This window comes from Mycteria americana, chromosome 18 (assembly GCF_035582795.1).
Source record: "Mycteria americana isolate JAX WOST 10 ecotype Jacksonville Zoo and Gardens chromosome 18, USCA_MyAme_1.0, whole genome shotgun sequence".
Taxonomy (NCBI): Eukaryota; Metazoa; Chordata; class Aves; order Ciconiiformes; family Ciconiidae; genus Mycteria; species Mycteria americana.
Window position 1 is genome coordinate 1,905,697 of NC_134382.1, and position 24,492 is coordinate 1,930,188.

Below are 24,492 nucleotides of genomic sequence, written 5' to 3' on the forward strand. Positions count from 1 at the left end.
TCTACTCCGAACCTCGTGACTCAACAGGAGGGTCTTCCTTACTCTTTATATTCCTTCCATTAGACATAAACATTGTCCAAGTCTGAGACTAAGATTGGACCTAGCTGCACCTAAGCTCCATCAGGAGTTTAGAAAGCAAGGGGGTCTACTCTGAACCTCGGGACTCAATGGGAGGGTCCTCCATACCCTTTTGTATCCCCAGTCTCTGTGAATCATTCTAACTCAAATGTAACTCAATTTTCCTTTGTATGTTTCTTCTATGCAGTAGTTAATAGAGTGAACCTTGCCATTGAACTTTGTTAAGCCGCACTTTTACAACATCATATTAAAACCACTTTTGCGAATACCTTTGACAGTGATTTTTTAAGTGATCTAAATCACTCACTTGTGACACCTGCAAGCTTGCCCCAAATCTAATCACATGTTTAATTAATCTTTTTTTAACAAAAGCCCCTTCAGCATAGACTAGCAATGTCAAAAAAGAGAACTGTCATGGCCATGAGCACTTTGCACACACCAGGTCTTCCCTGCAAGCGTCTTGAGGATCTTTATTGTCCTCACAGGCAGCCCTGTATGCTCACCACGTCAGACTCTGCTTCTCTAAAGTCTTCTTTCACTGCCATCCCTTTCTCCCCTATCTTTTCTTAGCTTCTTGTACAAATATTTATCTATCCTTTTTCTTTCTACTCCCTTTCACCCTCCCTTTTCCTCCATTGGCGGAAAACTCAATGATACATATTTAATTAGATGAAAAAAAGGTGCTGCAAGTATGTTCATTTTAAGCATTGCTTTGACTGTTCGGAGTGGGTTCCAGAGGGCATGCTTGCAGATGGTACATAGTGTAAAACCAACATGTCAGCACGTAGTGACTCTAGTTACATAAAAGAAATTGTCTGATGAGTCTTGCCCTTGTGTGGAGGGTAATTGGTGATTGTACCCATGACTATCTTGAGCATTTGTTTTCTGCACCAGGGAGCACTGGGTGGTTTCCAGGATGTGTAGTGTGGACTGGCTTACTTCCATACTGCTCCTGTTCCAGGCTATTGGAGCGACAGATTAAATCCCACCTGCACATCAGCAGGAGCACACTGTGATGCCCTAGCTACCCCAGAAGCTTGTGAATCTCCACCACAGGTGTTCTTCCATATTCATTCTCTTCCCAGTTCATCAGTGTCATGTGCACTTTGTAAACATGCTCATGCTCTGCTTAGCCTTGAATTCACATCGCAGATAAGCTCCTGATCACTGGCAGCAGCACCACAGCTTCCACTGCAGAGGATCACTTTTGGGAAATCCCCCAAACATCTTGCAAGGACCTCACTCTTTGTCTCAGAAGCAAGGGTGTCAGGACAATAGGATGTTACCTGTGCTTCCTCCCTTCAAGCGCATACAAGAAAAGGCCGAGGACAATAATCCTGTTGCTGAAACCATTGCCTCCTGGAAGAATTAAATCACCCTCCATATATAGATCAACCGATGTTGGCTGTAAAACTCTAGAAAGACTGCCATCCTGGGAGCAATCCAGGAGACTGTGCACACACTTCTTTGTGGACATCTCCCATTTTTGGATGCATTGCCAAGGCAAAAAGTGACCATTACCCCAATGAAGTCCGGCACCTCCTGATTCATACAGATCAGTCAGGAAACCACTCAGCATAGATACAGGACTTTCTGTGGCATCCGAAGACACTGGGATGGGGCCAGACTGTGGGCTGACATCTTCCAGATTGGACAAGAGAAAGGGAAGCTGCAGGCTCCTTTTATTCCCTTATCCCTTTATTTTTCCATGTTTGTTCCTCTCCAAACCCCCTCAATTCCTCCTTTTCCCCACCTCCCCTAAATATGCTATTGGAAGTCCTGTGCAATGCTCAAATGCTCTTCCCCTGTGTCCTATAATGTGTCCCATATCCCCAGCCAGTAAGTCCCCTTGGTCTGGTAGGTGATCCAGAGAGAGCGTACCATTTTTTGTCCCAGTTTGTCCCAGCTTTCCTGGCATGCACCAGGGATCACATACACACATGGACAGTGCTAAGTTATGTGATAAAAAGCCTTTCTGCACACTCACAAGGAAGGAGCAATGGCAGATGGGGGAACCAGAATAACACCCCTGAGGGACTTTACCTCTTACAATAAGCACAATGTCAACAGACTTTCAGGGATGATGAGACTGAACCCAAAACAACTGCAGTCAAATACGCTGGCCTAGGAGAATCTGCATTGCACACTATCACAGTGAAGAGTTTACCAGCTATTACAGGAGGAGGTATGGCAGCTTAGGGGCTGTTTCTCATACAAGTTGTGAGAAACAGCCCATTTTTCATTCTGGAATTGGCCTACTATGGTCAGCAAGATATCGTTTCACCCACAGTTTGGGTGAATGCAGAGTGCAATGTGTTTCCACATTCCATGTGTTTGGGAGCACATTGCTCCTATCTTTCAGATTTTCTGTTTAAGCAGCTGCTTTTGTTACATCTTCATCAGTATATTCAATAATTAGCTAAATGTGATTGGAAATTGTGACTGGATATTTTTATTCCAGGCAGCATCTCAGAATCTCTTTACATTTGGCTCCCTATTGTGCTCATTTCGTCCTCCTACTGACTTCTCTCTTGCCATGTTTTTCCACAACCTTTTGTTAGCAGGATGCTATTGCATCAGGCCATCTAATCCACGGTGCTCAGGTAGAACTGAAATTAAACGAAATGTGCTTGCCCATTTCTAGCAGAAATATCACTCCTTAGAGGAATAAATTGTGAGCTAAATGAAAGCAGACAGAGCAGCTTCCAGGAAGAGTTGGCATCAAACCATGAGTCTGATAATTGGGTTCTGAAAAAGGAATAGCTATCAGGGGAGGCCCAGCATCTGCCTGAGAGCAATTATTACCAGACCACAAGTGGGTCGGATGAAGGCATTCCCTTTCCTATTTCCCTCCTGTTTTCCTGCTGTGGCACTGTGCAATGCAGAACTTGTGATAAAGAGGACAGCATGGGAATGAGGGAGAGGTGCAGAAATTGGGAGAGACGGACCACTCCAAGAAGGACTGTCAAGCTGAGAATCGAAGCAAAGGGGTGGACACATGATATATCTGTGAGAGGCTGCATGGCACAGGTCCGTTCAGACTTGCAAGCTCCATCCCAATTTCCTTCCAAGTGCCTAGTAAAAGCGGTTTGGCAGGAGCAACAGACAGGAGGACTGTCCTGATATGTAAGTCTTTCTCTCTCTCATATTGATCTTTGTGTTTTGATTTGGGATGAATGACTAGAGCTCTCAGTGGCCAAATGCTCTGAAAATAGATGACTTTGGCTATGTAGTGGGCTTCCAGTGGGATGAGAAAACAGGAGCTTGCAGGCTGTCAGGACGCAGGTCCGTGAGTTTCCCAAGTGGCCATAGTAATTACAGGTTAAGCACACCATTTCAGTGTTGGTTGGTCACTGCATCATATACTGGAACTATTGTTGCATTCCTGCAATTCCTGTTTATATGTCTGCCAAAGGGCCTTGAATCCTCCTGTCAAGTTAGGAAAGTGATTTTTTTTTTTCTGTTCTGAGATGTCCTTGAGTGTATTTGGGCATGAAAGATCCATTTATTCTTTTTTTTTTTTTAATCATTTTTCAATGTGGCTAATGCTAGAGACTGTAGTATTACTGTATTTCAGCATGGCAATGCCAGCACTGTCTGTGCAATAATTCTACCTTTACCATTAAAATTATGTCTGCTTGTTAGCCATGAGGAGATGGTCTGGGTGTGCCCAGAGTACAGCAAGTTGAGAAAAAAAAGTGCTTTCCGGGACAATGTGTGGATAATGTGAGCTTGGGGGATGTGCTCCACTTTAGGCTCTGAGAAGAAAGGGATGGAAGGTGACTACTCTGTGTACTGGAGTAACCAGAAGACACACAAGCTTGAGAAGTGAGTGCTGGGGATAAATGAGACATAGCTGCAAAAGAGAATGGGAGAAAAGTCATCCCTATGTGCAGAGGGCAGCTGTCAAGGGAAGCTAAAGCCACTACACTGAGTCTGAAAAGGAGTGAGAAATCTGACAGAAAGTTGAGGGCAATGAGCAGACAAATAGCTGGAAAGTTGAGTAAGCTGTTTATTCCCAGCTGGGACACATTAGGTGGTCACTGGGTAAAAAACTGAACTGCCTGAGCTAGGGATTTTCTAGTCTCTTTCTGTACTGATGATTCTTCAGCTTCTGGTTAGTAGCAATCTATTCTCCTGGCTACCAGGGGTCCAGCATTGACCAGAACAGGCAAAAATGTCACTCTCTGTGAACAGGGAACTGATCTGAGAGAAGTGCATTCAGACTCCTTGGACTCATTGTGGTAATGAGAAAAAGACACCTTGTTTCAGAGGAAATCTGTGCTATTGGCACCTCAGTGCAGTAACGAAGTTGCAGAGAGATGCTGATAGAGAGTTGTCCAGGCTGAAAACAAGAGTTTTAGAACTTCTGCTGGCTTCAACTGGAGGGTGCATAATTTGGGCATGGGCTTCAGGACATGACACAGCATTTCAGCTTTGCTGCTGTGAACATCGCAGTACCTCCAGCCCTTTTTGGATTGTATCCTTTGTTTTTTCTTACTGTAATCCTCAAACAAAACAAAACATAACATGCATTTTTCTGATGACTGTTTTTTTTCTCTGTTTAGGGGAAACTGGTAATCATGAATCCCTTTCGCCTAAGAAATGTCAGATAATAACTATCTAAGAAGTGCTTCACTCAGTATTTTTTCTCCTTTCCTCTATGAACTCAGTTTTGCCAATTAGAGTTGGTTACAAAGTTTTAAGATGGAGGCATCTTGCCATACACTTATTGTAAGACTGGTCAAATCATGCCCTCTGCTGATGCCCCAGGCTATTCTACTGGAACTGCTCTTACTGACGTTAAGATGTGAGGACTCCATTTCAAAAAGGATGTAGAGAGACTGGAAAGGGTCTAGCTGAGGGTGATCAAGATGATGGTCAGTGACACATGACCTATGAGGCCTGTTTTGTCCAGCTGTGAGGAAGGGGTGGTGGCGTCTAATAGCAGCCAACAAACTTTTTAAGGGCATTTACAAAGAGGACAGATTCAATTCCTTTTTGGTAGAAGTAGACAATATGTAAGAAGCAACAGCCACATTGCATAGGGAAGTTCAGGTTGGACATCAGGAAAAGTTTCATCTGAAAAAGGTGGTGCAGTTGGGGTTCAGGTACCAGACCAGTAGGGAATCTTTGTCCTTGGTGGTTGTCAGAACAAAGCCATTGCCAACCTGATCCAGTGTTGGGGATAGACCAAATATGTTATGATCAGTGTCCATGCCAGCTGGCCCATTAGTGCACTTTGAATATTACATCTAATCTGTGCTATCCCCATCACCTCTCTCCAAGGTATTTATTATCTCTGTCTTCCTTCTCTAGGGAAGATAGAGGAATCTGTCATATGCATTGTGCTGAAAACTACAAAGATCTATAGACTGCTTATTCAGATCACTGCCATTGACTTCTTTGTCCCCATGATCATTATCACAGTGCTCTGCCTGATAATTGACTGCCATCTCACCAAGGGGCAGTTGTCTTTGAGGAAGCCAAACAGAAGCAGAGGAAGATATGAAGATATCAGGCTCAACGGAGATACCCACAGGAACAGCGGAAGGCTAAAAAGATCAACAAAATGTTGTGTAAGCAGTCAAGAGAAGATACATGAATCTGCATGATCTCTTGGGTATGTTGAGATCTTGCCTTTCACAGTGAAGGCAGCTTTAAGTAAGATATTTAAAAAGCAAATGTAAACAGCTTTTCAAAATATTTTGGTATATCTCGCTGTTATCATGCCCTTTCTCAATTTGAATTTTGACTTAGTATTGCAAAATGTTTTCTGGTTTTCTCCATCTTGTCTGCATTTTAATAGGGAGAGAAGATCTATGGAGCTACCAGGGCCTCATGTGATCAGCTTTTATTATAGCCCCTTCCATAACCATATCTAATCGGTCTGAGTCCAGCTATTTCATCCTTAGGTCACTGGATAACTCAGTGAGAGGCCACATGCCTGCAGCCCTTTCTCCAGCACAACTATCTGCCCAGTGGTTTTGTGCCTCTACAAGCATTTTCTCTGCATTCTGCAGCACTCCACATATGCTCTGTATCCTGAGGCTGGTCTAATAATTTTGGGCATCTAAAGACCATCTGGTAATTGGACAAAATGGTAGCTGGTTTTTAATAACAATATCCTAATTCTGAGATTTTAACCAAGGGCTACCTCAACTGTCATATTCAACCCATACCCATTTTTTATCTCCTTTGTCCTCAAAATTGCTACCTATGCTAGCTTTCACTTTTGAAACATTGGGCATCATCATTGTAACTACCTAAACAAGTACTGTGCTTGTGCAGACACACAGTCTGGGAGCTGTAAGCCATTCCTCTGTCTGGCAGTGATTACCAGGAGAAAGCAAACTGCACACTTCAAATACCGAAAACTCTGTCTCATGCTGAACAACTGAAAAACATAAAATAGACAACCCACCGTGGGGCTTGACTGCCCCCCATGGGTCACAATATCACTTGTGTGATAGTCTGGGAATATATACCTGGGAATCCTGCCTACTGCAAAAGTTATGAATAACAATGCCCCAGTTTATGAAAATAGGCATCAGTTATAACCTGTTAAGAGAATAATATGGAAATGCCTGGTTCATATTACCTAGTAGCATTGACTGTCAGGCTCATAGTGGTCTGAAATACTTTCCTTCAGTTCCTGAGGACACCCAAACCAGGACAAATCCTACCGAGCCCAAATCTAGGCAGCTCTTCGCTGCTTTCAGAGGAATAGGGCTCAGCTCTTGCTGTATGGCCTTGTTCAAACTGTGGCGACAGATGGAGAAGTGCCACTGGAGGCAAAAAGCAGAGCCTTCCTTGGTCTTCTCAATAATTTTTCCCTTTTACTTCAAACCTGAGGACCCTAAGACCTATTTTCCTTTATCCCTATATTGAAACCTGATGTTAGCATCAGGGTAGCAGATCTCTTCTTTCTTTCTACGGAATGTGGAGTCCTTTGTCTTGCTCCCTCCCCCTCCAGGCTTTCCAGTCCCTGCTGGGTCATAGTCTTCGATGGTCAAATTTGTTACTCTTTTCAGTTGTTATATTCCACAGTATGAAAACCAAGCCAAATGCCTGATTAAATAGCATCAGATGGTTTGAGCTGCACTTCAGCATGTCCCACAGGAGCAATCCCTCACCTAACAGCATGCAGCTTTTTTCCCAGGGTCCCTGGCAGTCCAAAGGGATGCTGTTAACAGTGTTTCTCAGCCAGTCCTCTCTGCTTCTAAGTTCTGTTTTTGTTTAACACTTTGTCTCGCTCTCATTTCCTGATTCTTCTTGTCTGCATGTGTCATGGTAGTGGCGTTCATGACATGCTGGATGGTGTTTCAGGCAGAGGGGTTGCTATGGAGCTCTGGTGTCCACCAGGCAGACCTGGTGCACATTGTCTTCCAGGGTGTCCACGTCCTGCTAAGGAACTTCTTCTACTTGAGTTCTGACATCAGTCCTATCTTCTACAGCCAGTTCTCCTCTCATTTCCATAGCTACTGCCAAGATCTGGTCTGCTGCTGAGCTGAGTGTGCAGTCTTCCTCTCCCCTGGGATTCACTGCAAGTCCAGGACACCACTACAAGATGCTTTTCACTTGAACACAGTGTTCACATTATGACACTGGCTATGAGAGTCATAATGATGATTGACACTCAGATACTAGCTATGTCTCTTGATATTGGAAACTGCCCACAGAGTGTGTCCTCCACAGTCACAGTATCAGGAGCCCAAAAGTAAGACAGGCCTGAAACTAGGAGCTATTTCATGCAAACACACGATTTTACCTGGTGAACTACTGTTATAATATACTACTGTTATGTCTGCAAGGATGAGCCCTACAGAGAGCCTTTGTCACATCAAGCCAACAGCTCATGTTCAGCTGGGCTGCACAAATGCCTGCTAAATGTAAATGGAGATTGTCTCACTTCTCTGGAGACAGTAATGGAGATTTTCTGGCATCTATTTTATTCGTGACTGCTGATCTGTGGCTCTGTAAACCAAGTCATGAGATGTCAGACTCTACATAAAAGCAGAAGTGAATGGACAAGAAAGGATTAAACTTGCAAACAGGCTTCTAGCCTTTGCATTTTGAAGCATACATGACCTTATCTAGAGTGAGAATCGCAGTATATATTGAAGCTTCCCTGCTAACTGTGAAGTACTTAAACATTTGTTGGTATTCACTTCATGGGTGAAAAGAAGACAGTGACTGACTTTGACCCAGCAGCTCTCTTAATCTCTTCTCTCTCTTAAAGGGTGGATGCTGACATTTCTTTTTAAACAACTCCTACAAGCTCCTGCGGAACTGAAAAGTCAAAAAGCTTGTGCTTCACATCACAGGGGCTTAACACATCCCTTTGTGACAAGAACATCAATACATTTCTGAGGAGGAAAACAAGGAGCCTGCAGTTAGTGTTTAATAAATTTTCAGACTCTGACACCAAGGCTCAGTCCTTGCTAGTCTGACTTCACCCTTGTTTTCTGAGTCCTGCTCTGGTGGTGGTTGCAGGCAAATAGACACATCGTCTCACTCCCATCATCGAAACAGAAAAGCTCACAAAGATGCTGTCCAGTAAACAACTGGGCCACATTGCTCTGGTTGAGGAGAAGTATAAGTATGAAGAAATGAAGCATGTAGGGATAAATTGCTGTTTTCAAAATGTACATTGAAGCTTGAAGCTTGATATCATCCTCACTTGAGCTAGTATTCCTGAAGGTGGAGTTCTTCCAAAAGGGAAGAGTTGTCTTAACCAATGTTATGTTTGCATGGGACCACAACAAACATCACCATATTCTGCTTTGGGCCTGCTAATCAGTGAACTTCAGGTCTTCAGGGCAATATTGGTGCAACAAGTTGAGAACTTGCCCTTATCTGGCAGGCAGATTATGAAAGTGTTTCCGTTCTAACTGAAGAGTTGCTTGTGACAGCAAGGGTTGGGTCCATCTCAACCAGCTGGAGGCTGGGGATTCATAGAGTGCGATTCATCAACTTATTCTAAATATGTGCTTTCAGAGAGATTCATGAGATGAATCTCTCATGAGATGAATCCACTCTACTGACTAGAGTCATTAAATCTCACGGAGTAGAAAGGATTTTAAAGAGGCTAGCTCATATGTACCTGTTTATATTTTGCCAGATTAATCTCATTCTTAGTGGCCCAGGGCCTGTAGACTAAATACAGTTTTCAGAGACACTATTACAATATTATGTGGTTTCACCAGTGCTCCTTAGAGCAGAATTTAGTCTCCTGAACCAATGAGTAAATTTTGTTCTTGTCTCTTCTTGAAGCTGGGAATGCTAATGAAGCATATTCTGTTTGGTTCCCTGATGAGTAATTGTAAAAACATTTCTAAGCACACTGTTTCTACGGGCTGCTGCAGACACATCTAGTCACCTTTTAAAGCACACACTTCTGTGAAAAGTGAGCAGCTGGGTAGATTTTTACACGTTTGTTGTACCTATTGTTGGAGCCAGTCTCTGACACGGATGAAATAACATTGGGATATTTTTTAATTAGGGAACAAGCATACACAAAAGCTTAAAAAATTACTCAGAATGTTAACTTAGATTCTGTATTAAAATAGAAAGTATATGAAGAACTGTTAAAGCTCGTATAAAGCACCTGCTAACGTGAGTCAGGTCACACCAGGTCACAGAAGCTGGTTCTGCTCTTCTTAGGATACTGTTAGGCATGAAGTGACAGAAATTGGACATTTGTGTTTGTAGCAATTACTCAGCATTGTGATTCTGGCTGCTCTCTGTGGATGATTGGGGTCTTCCAAAACTCCACCTTATCCTGCCTGCCACACACGGCCTCTCCCAAATCCTTTGTACAGGCATCCCAAGGACTCCTTCATCCTCTCCATACCAGGTAAGGGCATTCTCCTGCCCACACAAAGGGGCAGTGTAGGAAGCTCTTGTCACCACACCTTCCCAGTGTGACCCAAGGTTTGGTGAGATGAGCTTTAGTGCAGGTGTGGGCTCATGCTATGAATAGCAAAGAGCTGTACTTTGCTGTTATGGGAATGAACAAGAGCACCAAAAAGTGTCAGTGTACAGGTTTGAAGGTGACTCACTAGAAAAGGAAAGACTTGTTAGTGTCTGCATTATTGATGGAAAAGTAAAACATCTTAACCTCTCCATCAGACAGATGAAGACAGTCCAGTGTGGTGTTTCATCCTGACCAGTGAGTGACATGGGATATAAATCTTAATTTTTCTTGGAAGCTTTTAAAGGTAGCTGATGGGTAAACAATCACTTCTTTTGTTCCAAAGCAAGAAGAACAGCCCCAAACTGGCACTTAGCCCTTACTCAAAAAGACCAAGGTAAGACCACTCAAATATCTTGCAATCAGACAGTACATCTTGTGAGCTCAAAGTCTGGAAAGCACTGTTGTGTCAGGCATGCCATGACAGAGTGTCGGCACCTCTACAGGAAACCAATCATAGTGCAACATAGCTGCCTGCACACATACCTCTGGGCATGATCACACATGACAGCAGCAAGAATTTGCATAGAGTTTATTGCTGTTGCTATAGCCCAGATTAAATACTTGAACATACTAGGCTGTACAATGTATGAAATGTAATCACCTACAAAGTCCAGAGGAAACCAATACAGCAGCAACCATGACTGCCTGTAAGGCAAGGTTTACAACATTATTTCATATGTTTATCAGGGAACTGAAATCGTCTGAAAAAAGGCAGGGAACCAAGTTTGCGAATCATAGATTTCTAGGTCTTCAGTGATGGTCTCTCTACTCAAAACAAGCTGAAGAACTGCACACAGAGTGAAAACAGTGAGAGACAACAAGAGAGAAAGGAGGCAGGGAGATTTATTTTCTCATCCTGAGACATGTCCACTTTCAAGACTCTGTGTGGACAAGCAGCAGAAGGATGTCACTCTGCAAGAAGATCCAACCTCACACCAGTTATGGTATGGGAGAACATGCACTTTGAAGGGTCTTTGACTGTCTTAGTATGCCTACCCTTTTGCATTTCCTTCAGGATTTCCATGCTGTACAGCCATTGCCATACTCTGCAGCTAGGCTGTTCATTTTAAGGTAAGAGTTATCTTGCCCTGACCCTCTGCTTGCTTTTATTTCAGGCTCCAGTTAGGGCTGCAATCACAATACTCTCCTAAATTTGAAGGGGCATTGCAGGAGCCAAGACTCCTGAGCTGGTGGTACTTGCCCTGTCTTGCACTTGTGCCTGCCACTGTTCCCATCACAGTGATATGGTGGTGGCCATTAATGACGTATCATCTGTCCTGCCTGCCTTGGCAATGAGTGGACACAAGAGGGGAGAAGAAAATGTACCTGTGGCTTTGCCGATTGCTTGCAGGTAAACCTGTCCTAAATGTAGTGCTCCCCAGGCTAATGCACTTTCCCTTAGCATCCTCCCTCATACCTGCATAAACACAATGGGTACGTATCCATACAGACACCCTGCCCAGAACACACATAAATATTCCCGTTCATTCCTGTACTTAAATGCCACACTCACACACTTGCCTGTATACTGAGATAGTCACAAACCTGAGTCCAGCTGGAATATACCAGTATATGTTCATATGGCCCTGCTCACAGGAGTAAGCTTCAGCTTCCATACTTAAGTGCTACAATATCCTTTGTGTGACCACTGCTTTTGCAGAAATCCATGGAGCCAAGACATAACCACATTGCTGTCTGCTCTTTTCACAGTTTCCTTGTTGTGACCCAGGAAGGAAATGGACCCTCACTTCCCAGGTATCACAAGCAGGGTCTGTTATCAGGCTGGTACCATTTTCTAGCACATAATGCTTTTGGAAAACCCAGGTGAGGAATCTTGTTCATGGTAGATGGGCTCCTGAAGAGCCCTGGAAAAACCCTTGAACTGAAGAAGAGATATTTTCTGAGAGACACAGGAAATTCTCAGCCCTTTGATGATACCAGTCAATCACCACAGTGGTCATCAAATAGACAATGTAAGTGTGAAGACTTAAGTGCTCAACTTTTTTTTTATGGCATCCAAACACCACCCATCCAGCACATTCCCACCTCTTATTTTTCTGCAGGCATTCCCAGTTGCTAGCCAGCCTGTTGTGCACTGCCAGGGATTGCAAGCCATTAAAGTCTTTTTAGAAGTGGGACGTGATATATTTGTTGGGCAAAAGAGTCATTTGCCACCATCTTTCCCTTTGAAATGGCATCCATAAAGCCACACAGACAGGGAAGTCTGATAAGACACAGATTTGGAGCCCCGTCCCAGAAGTGGTCATAAAAGTAGAGGGGATATTTAGCTATAGAATACAGGTTTGTGAAGTACACGGACCACATTGTATGTGTTCAGCCCTGGTGCATCAAAGCCTGGAGACAAACCCTTGCGATCAAATGGATAAAAGTTAAAAAGCTGCCCATTTTGGGTCTCCAGTGAGATGGAGGCAGAGCCCAGGTGCAGAACACATGGGAACTCCTTGTCAAAGACAACTTGGAAAACACGATCTTCCAGGTGGTGGAGCTTGATTGTCCGGTACTTTTCAGGAATCAGCTCTTCCACGTGAGGCCCAAACTGCTGCATGACCAGCACCCCACCAGGTCCAACTTTGATCTCATAGAAGGTCAGGTTGGAATAGGTATAGTAGCCAACATAAGGGCCTGCACTTGGAGGAGGAATCAAGCTTTTCTCTGCCTCTCTGAACGCCGTCTCCATGGCAGGAATAAGATACTCATATGTCTGAGTCACAATATCTCCACCCTGAGGCCTGGGCCCTGCCATCAGCACTATGAAGCTCAGGCGGAGCTTGGGGATAAGAGAGAAGGTAGCTGAATAACCATCGAGGTCTCCATCCTTCCTAATGACATCATATCCCAATTGCTCGTTAATCTCCCAGGGTGTGCCAGTCTTGTTAGCAAAGTATTCAGTGGAGCACTTAAACAGAGGGGTCAGCATCGTCTTCACTGTGTCAGGCTCTAGGAGACGACGGTGGTAGGTGCCTAAGAAGACCATTGCCAGCTTGGCAAGGTCAGCAGCTGTGGAGTACATCTGGCCAGAAGGCCTGTACCAGCCAAGGTCATAGAGAGGGGCCGGCTGCCGGCTGCCGTAGAAACCCACAGCCATCTGGGAGCGGATTGGTGGTGTGATATCGAAGCCAGTGTCCTCCATGCCCAAGCGGTCCAGGATATTCTCCAAGATCCAGCGCTGGTATTGCCCCTCAGCTGCATGGTCAGCTAGCACATGTGCCATCAGTGAGAAGGCCAAATTGCTGTAGTGGCATCTGAAAAGGAAGAGGAATATATCTGGACCAGCCTTACCTCAGTGATACAGTGTGGGTATGACTATGCAGAAACAGTGGCTAGGTCTCTCTTCCTAGGGGAAAAATTCTAATTTTATCAGATGACATGCTAAAAGAGCGAGGAGAGATGAAGGAGTGACAGAGAAAAACTGAATGTTGTTGCCTTGATTTGTTGTTAGCCAAGAAAGAGAAATTTCTTACTGGAACATCAGCAGAGCTATTTAACCACTATGTACAAAAAGAGAACTGAAAATGGAAAACTAAAAAAACCCCAACTTTATGCAAAACCCTATATATTTGCGTATCCTGACCTATTGTTTATAATTTATAATTGAATATATCCATTCTTTTTAAGAGCAGAGTTGAGAGTTACAGGTGCTTACCTTAAAGGTCTCAAAATCCCAGGTAAGCCTCTTTGGAGATTTAACATGGTATAATTACTTAAGCATCTAAACTACCTTAAGGTGGTAAAAGCACTTAAAAAGCACTTAAAAGTCTACAAAGCAGCATCCAGCAATGTTGAGTCATTAAAGACACCTGAATGCTTCAGTCTTTAATATCCATAAAGTGATTTAAGTCTTTATACTTGAATGAAGTTTAATGACATGAAGACATGAATGGGCAACTTTTTTCAACACATTTTCAAAATTCATTATGTTTCCAACCTTGTTTGGTTTTTTTTTTTTTAATTGTGTGAAGCCACACACCTCACTGAGGCCTATTTAGATCATAAATTTGGTACCACTTCAACCATTTCCAGCCCATCTAGCTGAATAAAAGCATGATGAGCTACCCCAAGAATAAATACATTCTGGATCTAAAATTTTATATCTGAAACAGACCTGAATTTCAACATACCCAGAAAAATATGTTAAAATTTCTATATCAATGAATGGGAATTTCCTTTAGGAAGGATGATCTGTTTGCTGTGAAGTATATCCAGGAACAGGGAGACAGAGTTAAAACTATCAACATGTCAAGTAATAAGGGGTTGAGAGACTATGAGTGGATGGCCTTATGTATCTTAATGGTGAGCATAATACAAATACTAAAGAAGATGATGGTATTAAAGTCTTAAAATCCTTTAAGGAACATCTATTGTAACCTCCTACATGACATGGAACAGAACTAATACAAGGTTGTCATGATCGAGCCATTGAGTTTTCTAAGCTTGCAGACTTCAAGCCGTGGTGAATCCTCAGAAATCCTAGGCAAATTATTTCAGAATGTAATTCTATTCCCTAAAAATTTGGCAGACTTAGAAAGTTTTCCCCGTTAGTCTGAATACTTTCCCTCACCTGGTGTCCGCTGGATCCTGTTCATATTTTTGAGTGTTTGCAACTCAGGTAATAGACCTTTAACAGGCTATATAAATTGTAACAAACATTAATAGAACTTGTAGTAGAGACATGCAAATTACTACAGACATAGCATGATTTTAAGTGGAATCTATGATTATTTAAACTGATTAAATTAGCATGCCTTTCCACTTTTGAAAATCTGCATCTTTCACATTTTAAGGCTCATTGGACCAAACTATAGCAGTTTAATTTGCCTCATCTAGGCTTCTCACTCAGGCTCTATACACATTAAAAAAACCCTGGCACCTCCAACAGTCACTCTTTCCAGCCTAAGACAGGTGTATGGGTAGATGGCTGAAGCTTCCTTTAGGAATGGCTGTCTTTTATCCATTGGCCATGGAGACTGCAGGTGGGGCTAATATCAGTGGAGAACACAAACGCAGACCAAAAGCTCATAAGTGAGCATATCTGACCTGGTTCCTGGATCAGCAACCAAGACATCATCTTTCAGGAGAGCTAGAGCGTCTTGTGTATTGCCCTTCCACAGCAGGCTGGTAGATCGCAGCCTCCTGGGCAAACCTGTGCCATGGAAAAGAGAAGTTAATTTGAGACAAATCATGGTCCAGGAACTTTGAGTCTGCTGATAGTGAGCAAAAGGCAAGATTCAGTGGCAAGATGGAAACAACAATGATGCACACGTGTGCTTTATATACATAGCAAATGTGCTGCAAGGACCTGTTCATACTGGACTGCAGGACATGGTATTCAAGTCAATGGACCAGTGAATCTGAATAATGTAAGTCCTACCCCAGCACAGCTCTGGGTTGCTACATTTCAGTTAAAATACCTTGGTGAATGATTAAAAAAACCCTGTATCCCCAAGTGTATTTTGGAAGAGAAGGGCATATTGGGTGTTGGGGAAAATCCTGTTCATATTTCTATGTGACTATATTCCCTTGACTACCGAAGTGTGCAACAGCCCCTTTAAACAGGTTTTTGTTCATTACACCTTGCTACAGAGAGCTTGAACTTCTCTGAACCATTCCAGGCTAGGCCTAAAGTATTTCTAGCTTTTTTTTTTTCTTTTTCAGCTTTAGCAATATTTATTCAGGGTTTCTGAATGTAGAAAAACTGAAGTTCTTTTCACTTTTAATTCCACAACACTGAACATGGATTCCCTAAAAACTTTTAGCCAGGACTTTTTAAAATGCCACAGCTCCTTTGCACAGGATCTACGGCTCACCAAATCCAGAACTTGGATTACATCTGGAATGAAATCCTCACTGCAGTTTACAGCTGACTTTCATGTAGAGGTTAGGAGAAAATCAGGAAGGGTACATGACAGAAAAATGACTTGCAATCTTCTGTTCAATGAGCATGTGCTTAATCATGGCAAAGCTGAATGAGGCCCTATTCTTTTGTAGCAGCAACACATGTTTTTCTCAATTGGCCTGACCTTGGGATTTGAACTGGAACAAGAGCACTTTTTCTGCTTCTGGTCTGTGGTTATTTGTGCAGCTTAATGACCAGAAAAGAGATGCACTGAGCATCTTCCAGTAGACAATGGGTTCCTTCACTTCCTACCTGCCACAATGGCAGCAAAGAAAACGTTGCACCACTGGGAGAGCTCACCAGCACCCTGCCAGCAGTGCAGTGTCTCTCTTGAGGTTCACTAGAAATGGGAAACCAGAGAATGTGTGAGCATAACATAAAATCCACAGTCATTGATTTATACCTCATGGACTGCTAATTGATGTGACAAGCATGCTGTTAATAATTTACAATAGCATCTCATACTGTCATTCATATATATTTGAAAATCACAGTCTTAACAAGCTGGAACTTCTGTCTAGCAACGTACCCATCAAGTGTTGAGAAGAAAAATCTTTGGAGTTACTTTTGTAATATGCAATGTAGAAAAGCCCAGATAATGAGGATATATTATAGATCAGTTTCCACTGCAAGAATTGAGATGAAAAACACTTTACAATATGTCATGCAGTGGCTCTGATGTTGAAGCTAAGCAGAACCTATTCCTTTTTGGGTTTTGACAGACAGGAAATGTAACATGTGACCTCAACATTCATTTGATTTTCAGTCGGGATTTTGAAACTGCTTCTCTTTCTACTGAATTGTGAGGGTCCAAGCTGGTTGGTGTGCCCTGCTGGTGTGGTCTGGGAAATTTGGGCCACATTCTAAAAATAAAAGACATAGGAACAGAAAAGGAACTAAGCAGGGGCACAAATCCAGTGCAGTGATGGAAGCAATGGAATGGCTGCACATTACAAGCAATTATGCTATGACCAGGTACCCTTTTGACATATGCTTCCTACAAGTATTTCTAGGGCATACCTCACACCTCACTAGGTGACAGGGAACTGCAGCAGGGCTGGGAGCTGCAGCCTCAGCTCACGCTGCTCCTGCAAAGAGCAGCCAGACTAGCTTCGGGTGCTCCTGAGACTGTCAGAGGGGACCAGGCAGAGTTGATGCCCCTGAAGACATCATCAGGCTGGCTAGAGCAAGACCTTGTCTGCAGGGAGAGAGGCTGGGCAGGGTTGTGCACACACTTTTCTTTCTGCCTCCTGCTGTCACTGGACGCTTTGGGTTCTTTGTTTCCAGATTTCAGTTTACATCTGTCTGTTTCCAGATTACATTATTCCTTTTTTGGGAACCCTTATTTTGATATTGGTTTGCTTCAGGTGATGCTGTACCCTGTCCTGAGGTCCTGCAATTTGCCTACATGCTATTTTGATTTTAGGTCCTAATTTTAGGTGATTTATTCCAATCTGGAATAATGCAGATGCTACAGAATTTAATCAAAATGCCACATCAGCACAGCCTCTTTGGCCATTAAATTCTGGAATCTCTGAGTCAAGTATTATTTCCGAGAAAGGTTAAAGTTCTCCTGAGTCCTGTGAGCTCCTTCTGCCTTAATGTAAGAGCTACCCAATTATGAAGTTAGCAGCAGATTAATAGTCTTCTGCCAGCACGTACAAAGCTATTAATAGCTCAGGAATCCCAGATCAGGAACCACACTGACAACTAAATTTAGCTCAGCGATCAAGGTCTATCTGTTCAAAGTAAAGAGGTTTGGTGCCACTTCAACCCTCAACTCTACATCTCAGAAAAATGAGAGCACTCTGGGCTGGAGTACAAAAAACTGTTATGCAATTGGATCCTGATTTCAGATCTTGCTACTGTGTTGAAAGAAATACATATTCACTTTGCATGTGCAAAACAATTCCCCAGTCCACAGTGCAGCTTGGTGCCTTTCCTAGCAGGTAGCCTGGACAAGAGTTTCCTTTTAGCACTTCATGAAGCTGCTGACAGCTTGCTTCCAAGGGTCCTGCTTGGCCTCTGGGAAGTGCAAAGATGCAGGGTCCATACTGGAAAATGGCTTCAACAGCAACCTTTTTTATCACTGGCATATGGTCTGTTCTCTCTGTGGTCCCTTTCAAGTGGTATAGTGGTGGGTAGAGGGCAAGCAGGTAGCAGCGTTGTCTCACCTGAGAGCTGGCTGGCCATTCTGCGCAAGGTAACAGGTGATGGCTTAAGTGGCATTGAGCCTTTTTCCAAAAATATCAGCCCATCTGCTGTGTATCTCTGTTCTGATTCCTTGAGCCTTCCCAGAGGGTTCTTAATAACAAAGTTCTGGGCGTAACGTTCCAATGGGTCATCAAGAGAAGTGACTTTTCCTTCCTCCCACATCTTGTACAGCATAATGGTGGGAAAGATCTTGGAGACGCTGGCAATTCTATTAAGAAACAAACATGTATAGAAATTAAGCATTAAATGACGCATGAATCAAGAGGAAAGATGGTCAGTACATGAGATCACTGTCTGTAGACGCACTGTCTGTAGCTTTACATGCAACACCTTTGCTAATTTGGAAGGGAATGGCTAAAATGCAGGTAAGAAGCTTGAATTAATATCCTTAACTGTGTCCTTTATGGACTGCAACATAACTGTCAGTAGTATGTCCCCAAAAGTGCAGTGGGCTACAGAACTTGTTCTGTTTACTTAGGATTCATAAGACTACATATTTTGTAAATTATTGCTTAGTAAATACAGTAACAAGTTGCAAGTAGTTTATTGGAATTTTAAGGTTAAAATGCCATAAAGTTTTACATTTCATATTGAGAGTTGATAATTGGGTGGCTTCAGAACAGAGTCAAATTTACAAAAGGCCTTCTGGAACAGGACTCCGGTTCTATTTTGTTGGTTTTTGGAAACGGGGCCATGATTAAGAGGGATGGCTGGGGGCATTTGTATGGTGCTGCTAGAGATGAAATTCTTGGACCAGCACAAGATGGCCTAGAGTGAAAGCATTTGCCAAGAATGTTTTTATTAATCAAGAATGAAAGTCAGAGGTTTGAAGACGATCAGATACCGTTGTAGTTCTGACCATAAACTATGTCGACTGGCAATAAATTATTTTGGGGAGTTGCCATGGCACAATCAGTTAATGCGTTCAGCTGTTCATCATAAAGGTTGGTGGTTCAAGCCCACCCAGGGACGGGTTCCCCTTTCCTTGCCAATAGCAGGGGCGTTGGAACTAGATGACCTTTAAGGTCCCTTGCAACCCAAACCATTCTATGATTCTATGATTCTGGAAGAAATAGCATGAAGTCATCTATGCAGGGATTTTACCATGGTACAGAGAGGGAAAAAATCCAGGTAATAGCAGCTGCTGAAACTTTCCAAAATTGTTTAGTCTGAGGACAACATTTGATAGAGTGCAGCCCATATGTTTCATATATAGCACAGCTATAAATCACTGAAAACAGATCTTTAAAGGAAATAAACACTTCCTTTGTATTTGTTTTTGGTTTTTAACACACACTAAGAGCTTGATTCTATCTTCATCTAAAAAATAATGGCCAATATGGCTTTGACTTCACTGGGAGAATGAATAAGCATACAGATCTACTTTATGTGCTCAGTAGATACTCTTCCCAATCCCCACTTTTTGCTAGACTGACTTTTTTTTTTTTTATCCTATGGCACTGTCTCCTCGCTGTTCACAAAATCTGTGCTGGCTCTCAGTCGTCAGATTTGTGCCCTAGGCTTCCTCAAAGCATGGAGACATTCCTATGTAAGGAATAGTATGTTTTCAGGTTCTTCAGGATGGTCACTGCTATTCCAATTTAAAATATTGTCAGATCAAATAAAAAAAAAATAAGCCAAAGTAAACAACTCAGTAAGCCACAAGCATATGATAATTTAGGGACTAGCTGAAGTATTGTCTCACAAAGTTTCAGTGTAACCCACAAGAGGTTTCTGCAGTGGACCTGAGCCAGTAGAAGATGTGGTTTGTGACAGTGGCTCTATTCCCAGATATCAGATCTCCATATCTCACCTGTAAATAGTGTACTCATTGGGCACCACTGAGGAGGGGTCCGAACCGTTCTTCTTCCCGAAGTTGCCTGTCCAGAGCACAGTGTCATTGTAGATAACAATGGCAGACATGGCAGGGAGTCCCGAGCTATGAATCTTTTGGCGCAGCATCATATCTACCTGGAGAATGATGGGAAATTATGAATTTCCAAATGAAAAGTCTTATAATGCATCTAGTCTGTAATGGGTGGGAGAAGACCCAGACCATCAGTCCTCTTTACTTCCAAGCACTTGAGAGTGATTTTTTCAAATGTGTTTTGGCAAAAGAAAATATTTTAACTGTACCGTTCCTTTGAATTGCTTATGATGAATTATCCAGTATCTTTCTTTCAGTCTATATGTCCACTGTGTAGAAGAATGTGGTGCTCATCCTTGTAATACCTATGATGCTTATATGATTAAAAACAAATGCTAAAACCTAATAATTGTAATTTCTTCCTTTTTAAATTGTACTGTGCACATCTGTTCTTTGCACTAGTATTTTAGGTTCAAAGATGTATGAGAAAAAGACCCAGACTTTTCAAATATCCCATGACATTTTTCATGCCATGAAACATGCTAGAGCTTGGACTCCTGTTTAAACTGCAATCTGAGAAACAGCACTGAGCAACTAAAGGGCTGTGATTGCTCTTTGCTTCCTGTTGTGCCAGGGTTGTGTAGACCTAATCAGCCAGCTGTGCTCCACCCACCTCCTGCAAGCAGAATGCATTGGTCTTGCTCTTTTATGACTTTTTCAAAGCTATGTCATCATCATGCATAAGTTATCTTTTGCACAGAAAGGTTAAGACGTAAGAAATGGCCTTCCAAGCCCAGCATCTGAGACAAGAAAGGTCAAGCTGAATCATGTCCTCAGGACCTCTTCATTGGATGGACTGGTAAGGTGCACTGACAGCCAGCAGTGGAAACATCCAACTTGTGCCAAGTCCTTCTGTAGTGGTTCTTTACCCTCCTCTCCCCATCTGCCAGTGGCCCATCTAGTAAGGTTAGGTACATCAGCAGCTCCAGAGAACAATCTGGTCTCATGTCAGCAAGCATGGTCCTCAGAGTTTTCTCAGAGAGAGTCTGGCATGTAGACCTACCTCGACCTGCAGAAAGTTGACAGAAATAGGTGATGCTCTTCTAGACTCGAGTGTCATTGAATCCAATAGTCAGTGCTTGGATTTGGCCACTAGCAAGACTATTCTGAGGAAAACATAGGCCTTTCTGATAAGCAAAAGTATTTACCCTCAGAAGATAAATGTTTCCTTAAGCCTCATGTATGAGTGAATGTCACTCTCCTGTTTCAAGCTGCCATGGGCTAGGAAAAAGTCCTTCCCTGTATGCAATATGGACATCTGGTACTGTCCAGAGTCCCAGTTCCAGGATCCCGGGCCTGGCACAGGATGGTAGTTTGTCTCAGGGAGTGCAAGATCTTTAGCGTGGGTTTGAGTGTCCACAGACTTAAGCAGAAGAACCTAAGGGCATCTGAAGATACACTTTTGAGGTGCTGGTGCCTAAGCCCCCTTCAAATACCTATGTCTTCGTATGCATCTAGTGTTCAGGTTCTCTGTGCCTTATTACATCTGCAAAATAGAAATAGTTTCACCAGCCTACTTCAAAGAAGTGCTCAGATACTTCATTTCTGAGGAGCACAAAGAAGGGAGGTTTGATGACTCTCTGATGGACACTCAATGTTCTGCACATCCCCCTACCTCTCTGACTAATCCTAATTGAATAATAAACTATGTCTCTACAGTAACCCCAGAGACAGTGGCAGAGACTTCATAAAAGTGAATGTGAAGTGATAGCAATTGAAATTCAATGTAGATAAAGTGGTATGCACGCAGGAAAACAACCCTAACTTCACAACACATACACACAGATGGGCAGTGAGCTGGTCATTAGCACTCAGGAACAAGACCTTGGGGCTATGATGGATGCTCCCATGTAAACACTTGCTCAGTGCCTGATGGCAGAAAAAAAGGTAAATCAAATATGAGGGATTACTAGAGAAGTAACATAAAATAAAACAGAAAACACCATTTTATCACTGTATAAATCGCTAATCCACTTGCACCTTGAATACTGTATACAGTACTGATTTCCCACATCTCCACAAGAGTATGCTAGAGCTGGAAAAGATTCAAAGAAAGGTAAAAAGAATGATCAGAGCTGTAGGGCAGCTTCTATTATGACTACTTAAGCTACTCATGAGAAAGAGACAAATGAGATGGTATACTATATGATAGGGGTCTACAAAATCAGGAGTGTCCTGTCAGAGCATGGCTGTCTTTATGGTCCACACAGTCAAGGCAACGCTGCAGTATTTCTTCATTGCAAATAGAGCCTACTAGAATTTCAGACAGTGCTAAAATTTCAGAGGCAGTATATCATACTGAGGAAAAGCAGGTGTCTCTCTCATTCAGATGCAGGTCCCCTTCCTCTTCCCCTTCCCCTCCATTCCCTTCCTTGAAGTTACCAACAAGTAGCCTTTTAATTTTTAAATGGTGTCATGGGGAAAGCCAGCAAAGCAATAAAATAAGAAATTGGCAGTCACTGATGAATAGGAACTAGTTACATGAGTCACCTACTTTACAGGATATGAGGGCTGCCTAATAGTAGACAAGATGCCAAGAGCCATCGTTTTGTGCTGATGTATGCTCACCAGACCTTCTGATGAACAAGTAATAATGTTTCTTCATTGTAGCTTACCCTTTGGATAAGATAACTGCTTATTGACGTGTTCTGTATGTTCAGTGAAGAAGTTTTATATACCCATTTCTAGATTCACGTTCTCCACCTCCTCAATTTCCCACCTCCTTCTCCAGAGATGCTCAGGGGAAAAATACATATTCTCCCCTTTACACCTGCAGAAAAGCAGTCATGGGCTCTGCCTCCCTCTGTTCCCTTCTCCTCACAGACCTTCTCCAATGCGTCCTTCAGAATGGGGATTGGGTGGTCCAGTGGTACTGGTTCAGGATAGCGGGGACACATCTGCACAGCTTCTGATCTCACTTCCATCACAGATGGGACTGGAAAACATTTCAAAGATAGCATATGTGACTTGAATAGATACACTAACAAGCTTTAACCTTATCCAGCAGTCAGCACTAGCTTGTGCTGTCCAAAGCTGAAGGACACTTCTGCATAGGCAAAGAGACAATCTTGAATTGCTTCTATCTCACATAAAACAGGACTTGAAGAGGGCACTGCACTCTGTTATTGCTTAGTCCAACATGGTATAGCACACGGGATGGACAGGAGCTGCAATAGGCTTCAACTGACTCTGCGACCTGGAAGAGTAAGGAACTGAGACTAGAGAAGACACTGTAGGATACCTGACAGTGGGTTTAGACTCCGTGAAAGTGCCCTGCCCATGTCTAGGGGAAAGTCTGAGTTTGGACTGAGGAGAACAGAGTTGTCCCATGCATATTGTAACTTCAGAAAATTGATGTGAATTGTGAGTGCCACCAGAAATCTTAACACTATAACAACAGTTGATAGGCTGCATACCTAGTATATTAGCTGTCTTCTGAATTAGCTGTATCCTGCATATGCCAGAGACCTATCTTAAATTTTTGTGGCAAGCAAAGATCTTTAAACTCAATGAGAGATAGGAACTCTCTTACTTGGAGGGACTATTTTCCCAGTTGATCCCAAGGTGTTCATAAACACAGCTCCTCTGCTCTGTAAGCTGTAAGCAAAATGCTTATTTATCTTTTCACTTACCAACTGAGCATCAAGCATTAGAAATACAGATGAGAAGAGAAATGGCACTATGAAAACTTTGAGATGAATTGGGATGCACACACAAGAGCCTACAGGCAGCCTTTGATAGTCTGTGATAAAAAAGTAGAGTCTGAAATCTCTTCAGACATTGGTCTATGAAGTACCTCTGGCACCTTCACTGTGGATTTTATGCCACCTTTGGGCTACTTAAAACACTGATCAGTTACATTGTATATATTTCATCCTTACACATACAGTGCCTTGAGTCTACCTGTTGAATCTTCTATAATCAACATAAGGGAATTCTAGTGTGAACCAGGAACTTGAGCCAGTTCAAAGATCTAAGATTAGGGGAATAGGAAAGGAAGCAAACCTATAAGCTGAAGCACGTGGTAAGGTGTAAAACAAAACCCGTTCTAAACAGGAGTGACTTTTACAACAGGATGCTAAAGAAAAATATAGAGAATGTAAAATAAAATGTCTCCTTTGTATATCAATTAACCTAGGTTAGCACCAGAAGTAATGGAGCTTCTCTGGACACCAGCAGAGTTACATGGTACTCCATCAACCCACTGTTCATCTCCTCTGTGTCCTTGCACTAGTTAGGAGGAGGTAAATCTGTGTGCTGTTTGGGGAAATGCTCTTTGGGGAAAAATGTTCATATGGGGAGAAAGGTGTTTATTGGTCTCACAAATTTCATAGAATCATAGAATCTTTTAGGTTGGAAAAGACCTTTATCATCATCGAG

The 24,492-nt window shown here is 42.7% G+C and overlaps 1 protein-coding gene across 1 annotated transcript; it reads right to left on the minus strand.

The window, feature by feature from the left end:
- Nucleotides 1-12,341: 12,341 nt before the first annotated feature.
- LACTBL1 (lactamase beta like 1) lies at nucleotides 12,342-23,024 on the minus strand. Its single transcript, XM_075520793.1, has 5 exons — nucleotides 22,938-23,024; nucleotides 19,999-20,156; nucleotides 18,146-18,393; nucleotides 15,113-15,218; nucleotides 12,342-13,320 (listed from the first exon to the last, which is right to left on the minus strand). Exons 1-5 carry the CDS (start codon nucleotides 23,007-23,009, stop codon nucleotides 12,342-12,344), a joined length of 1,563 nt encoding a protein of 520 aa, XP_075376908.1. The 5' UTR covers nucleotides 23,010-23,024.
- Between the last annotated feature and the right edge of the window lie 1,468 nt (nucleotides 23,025-24,492).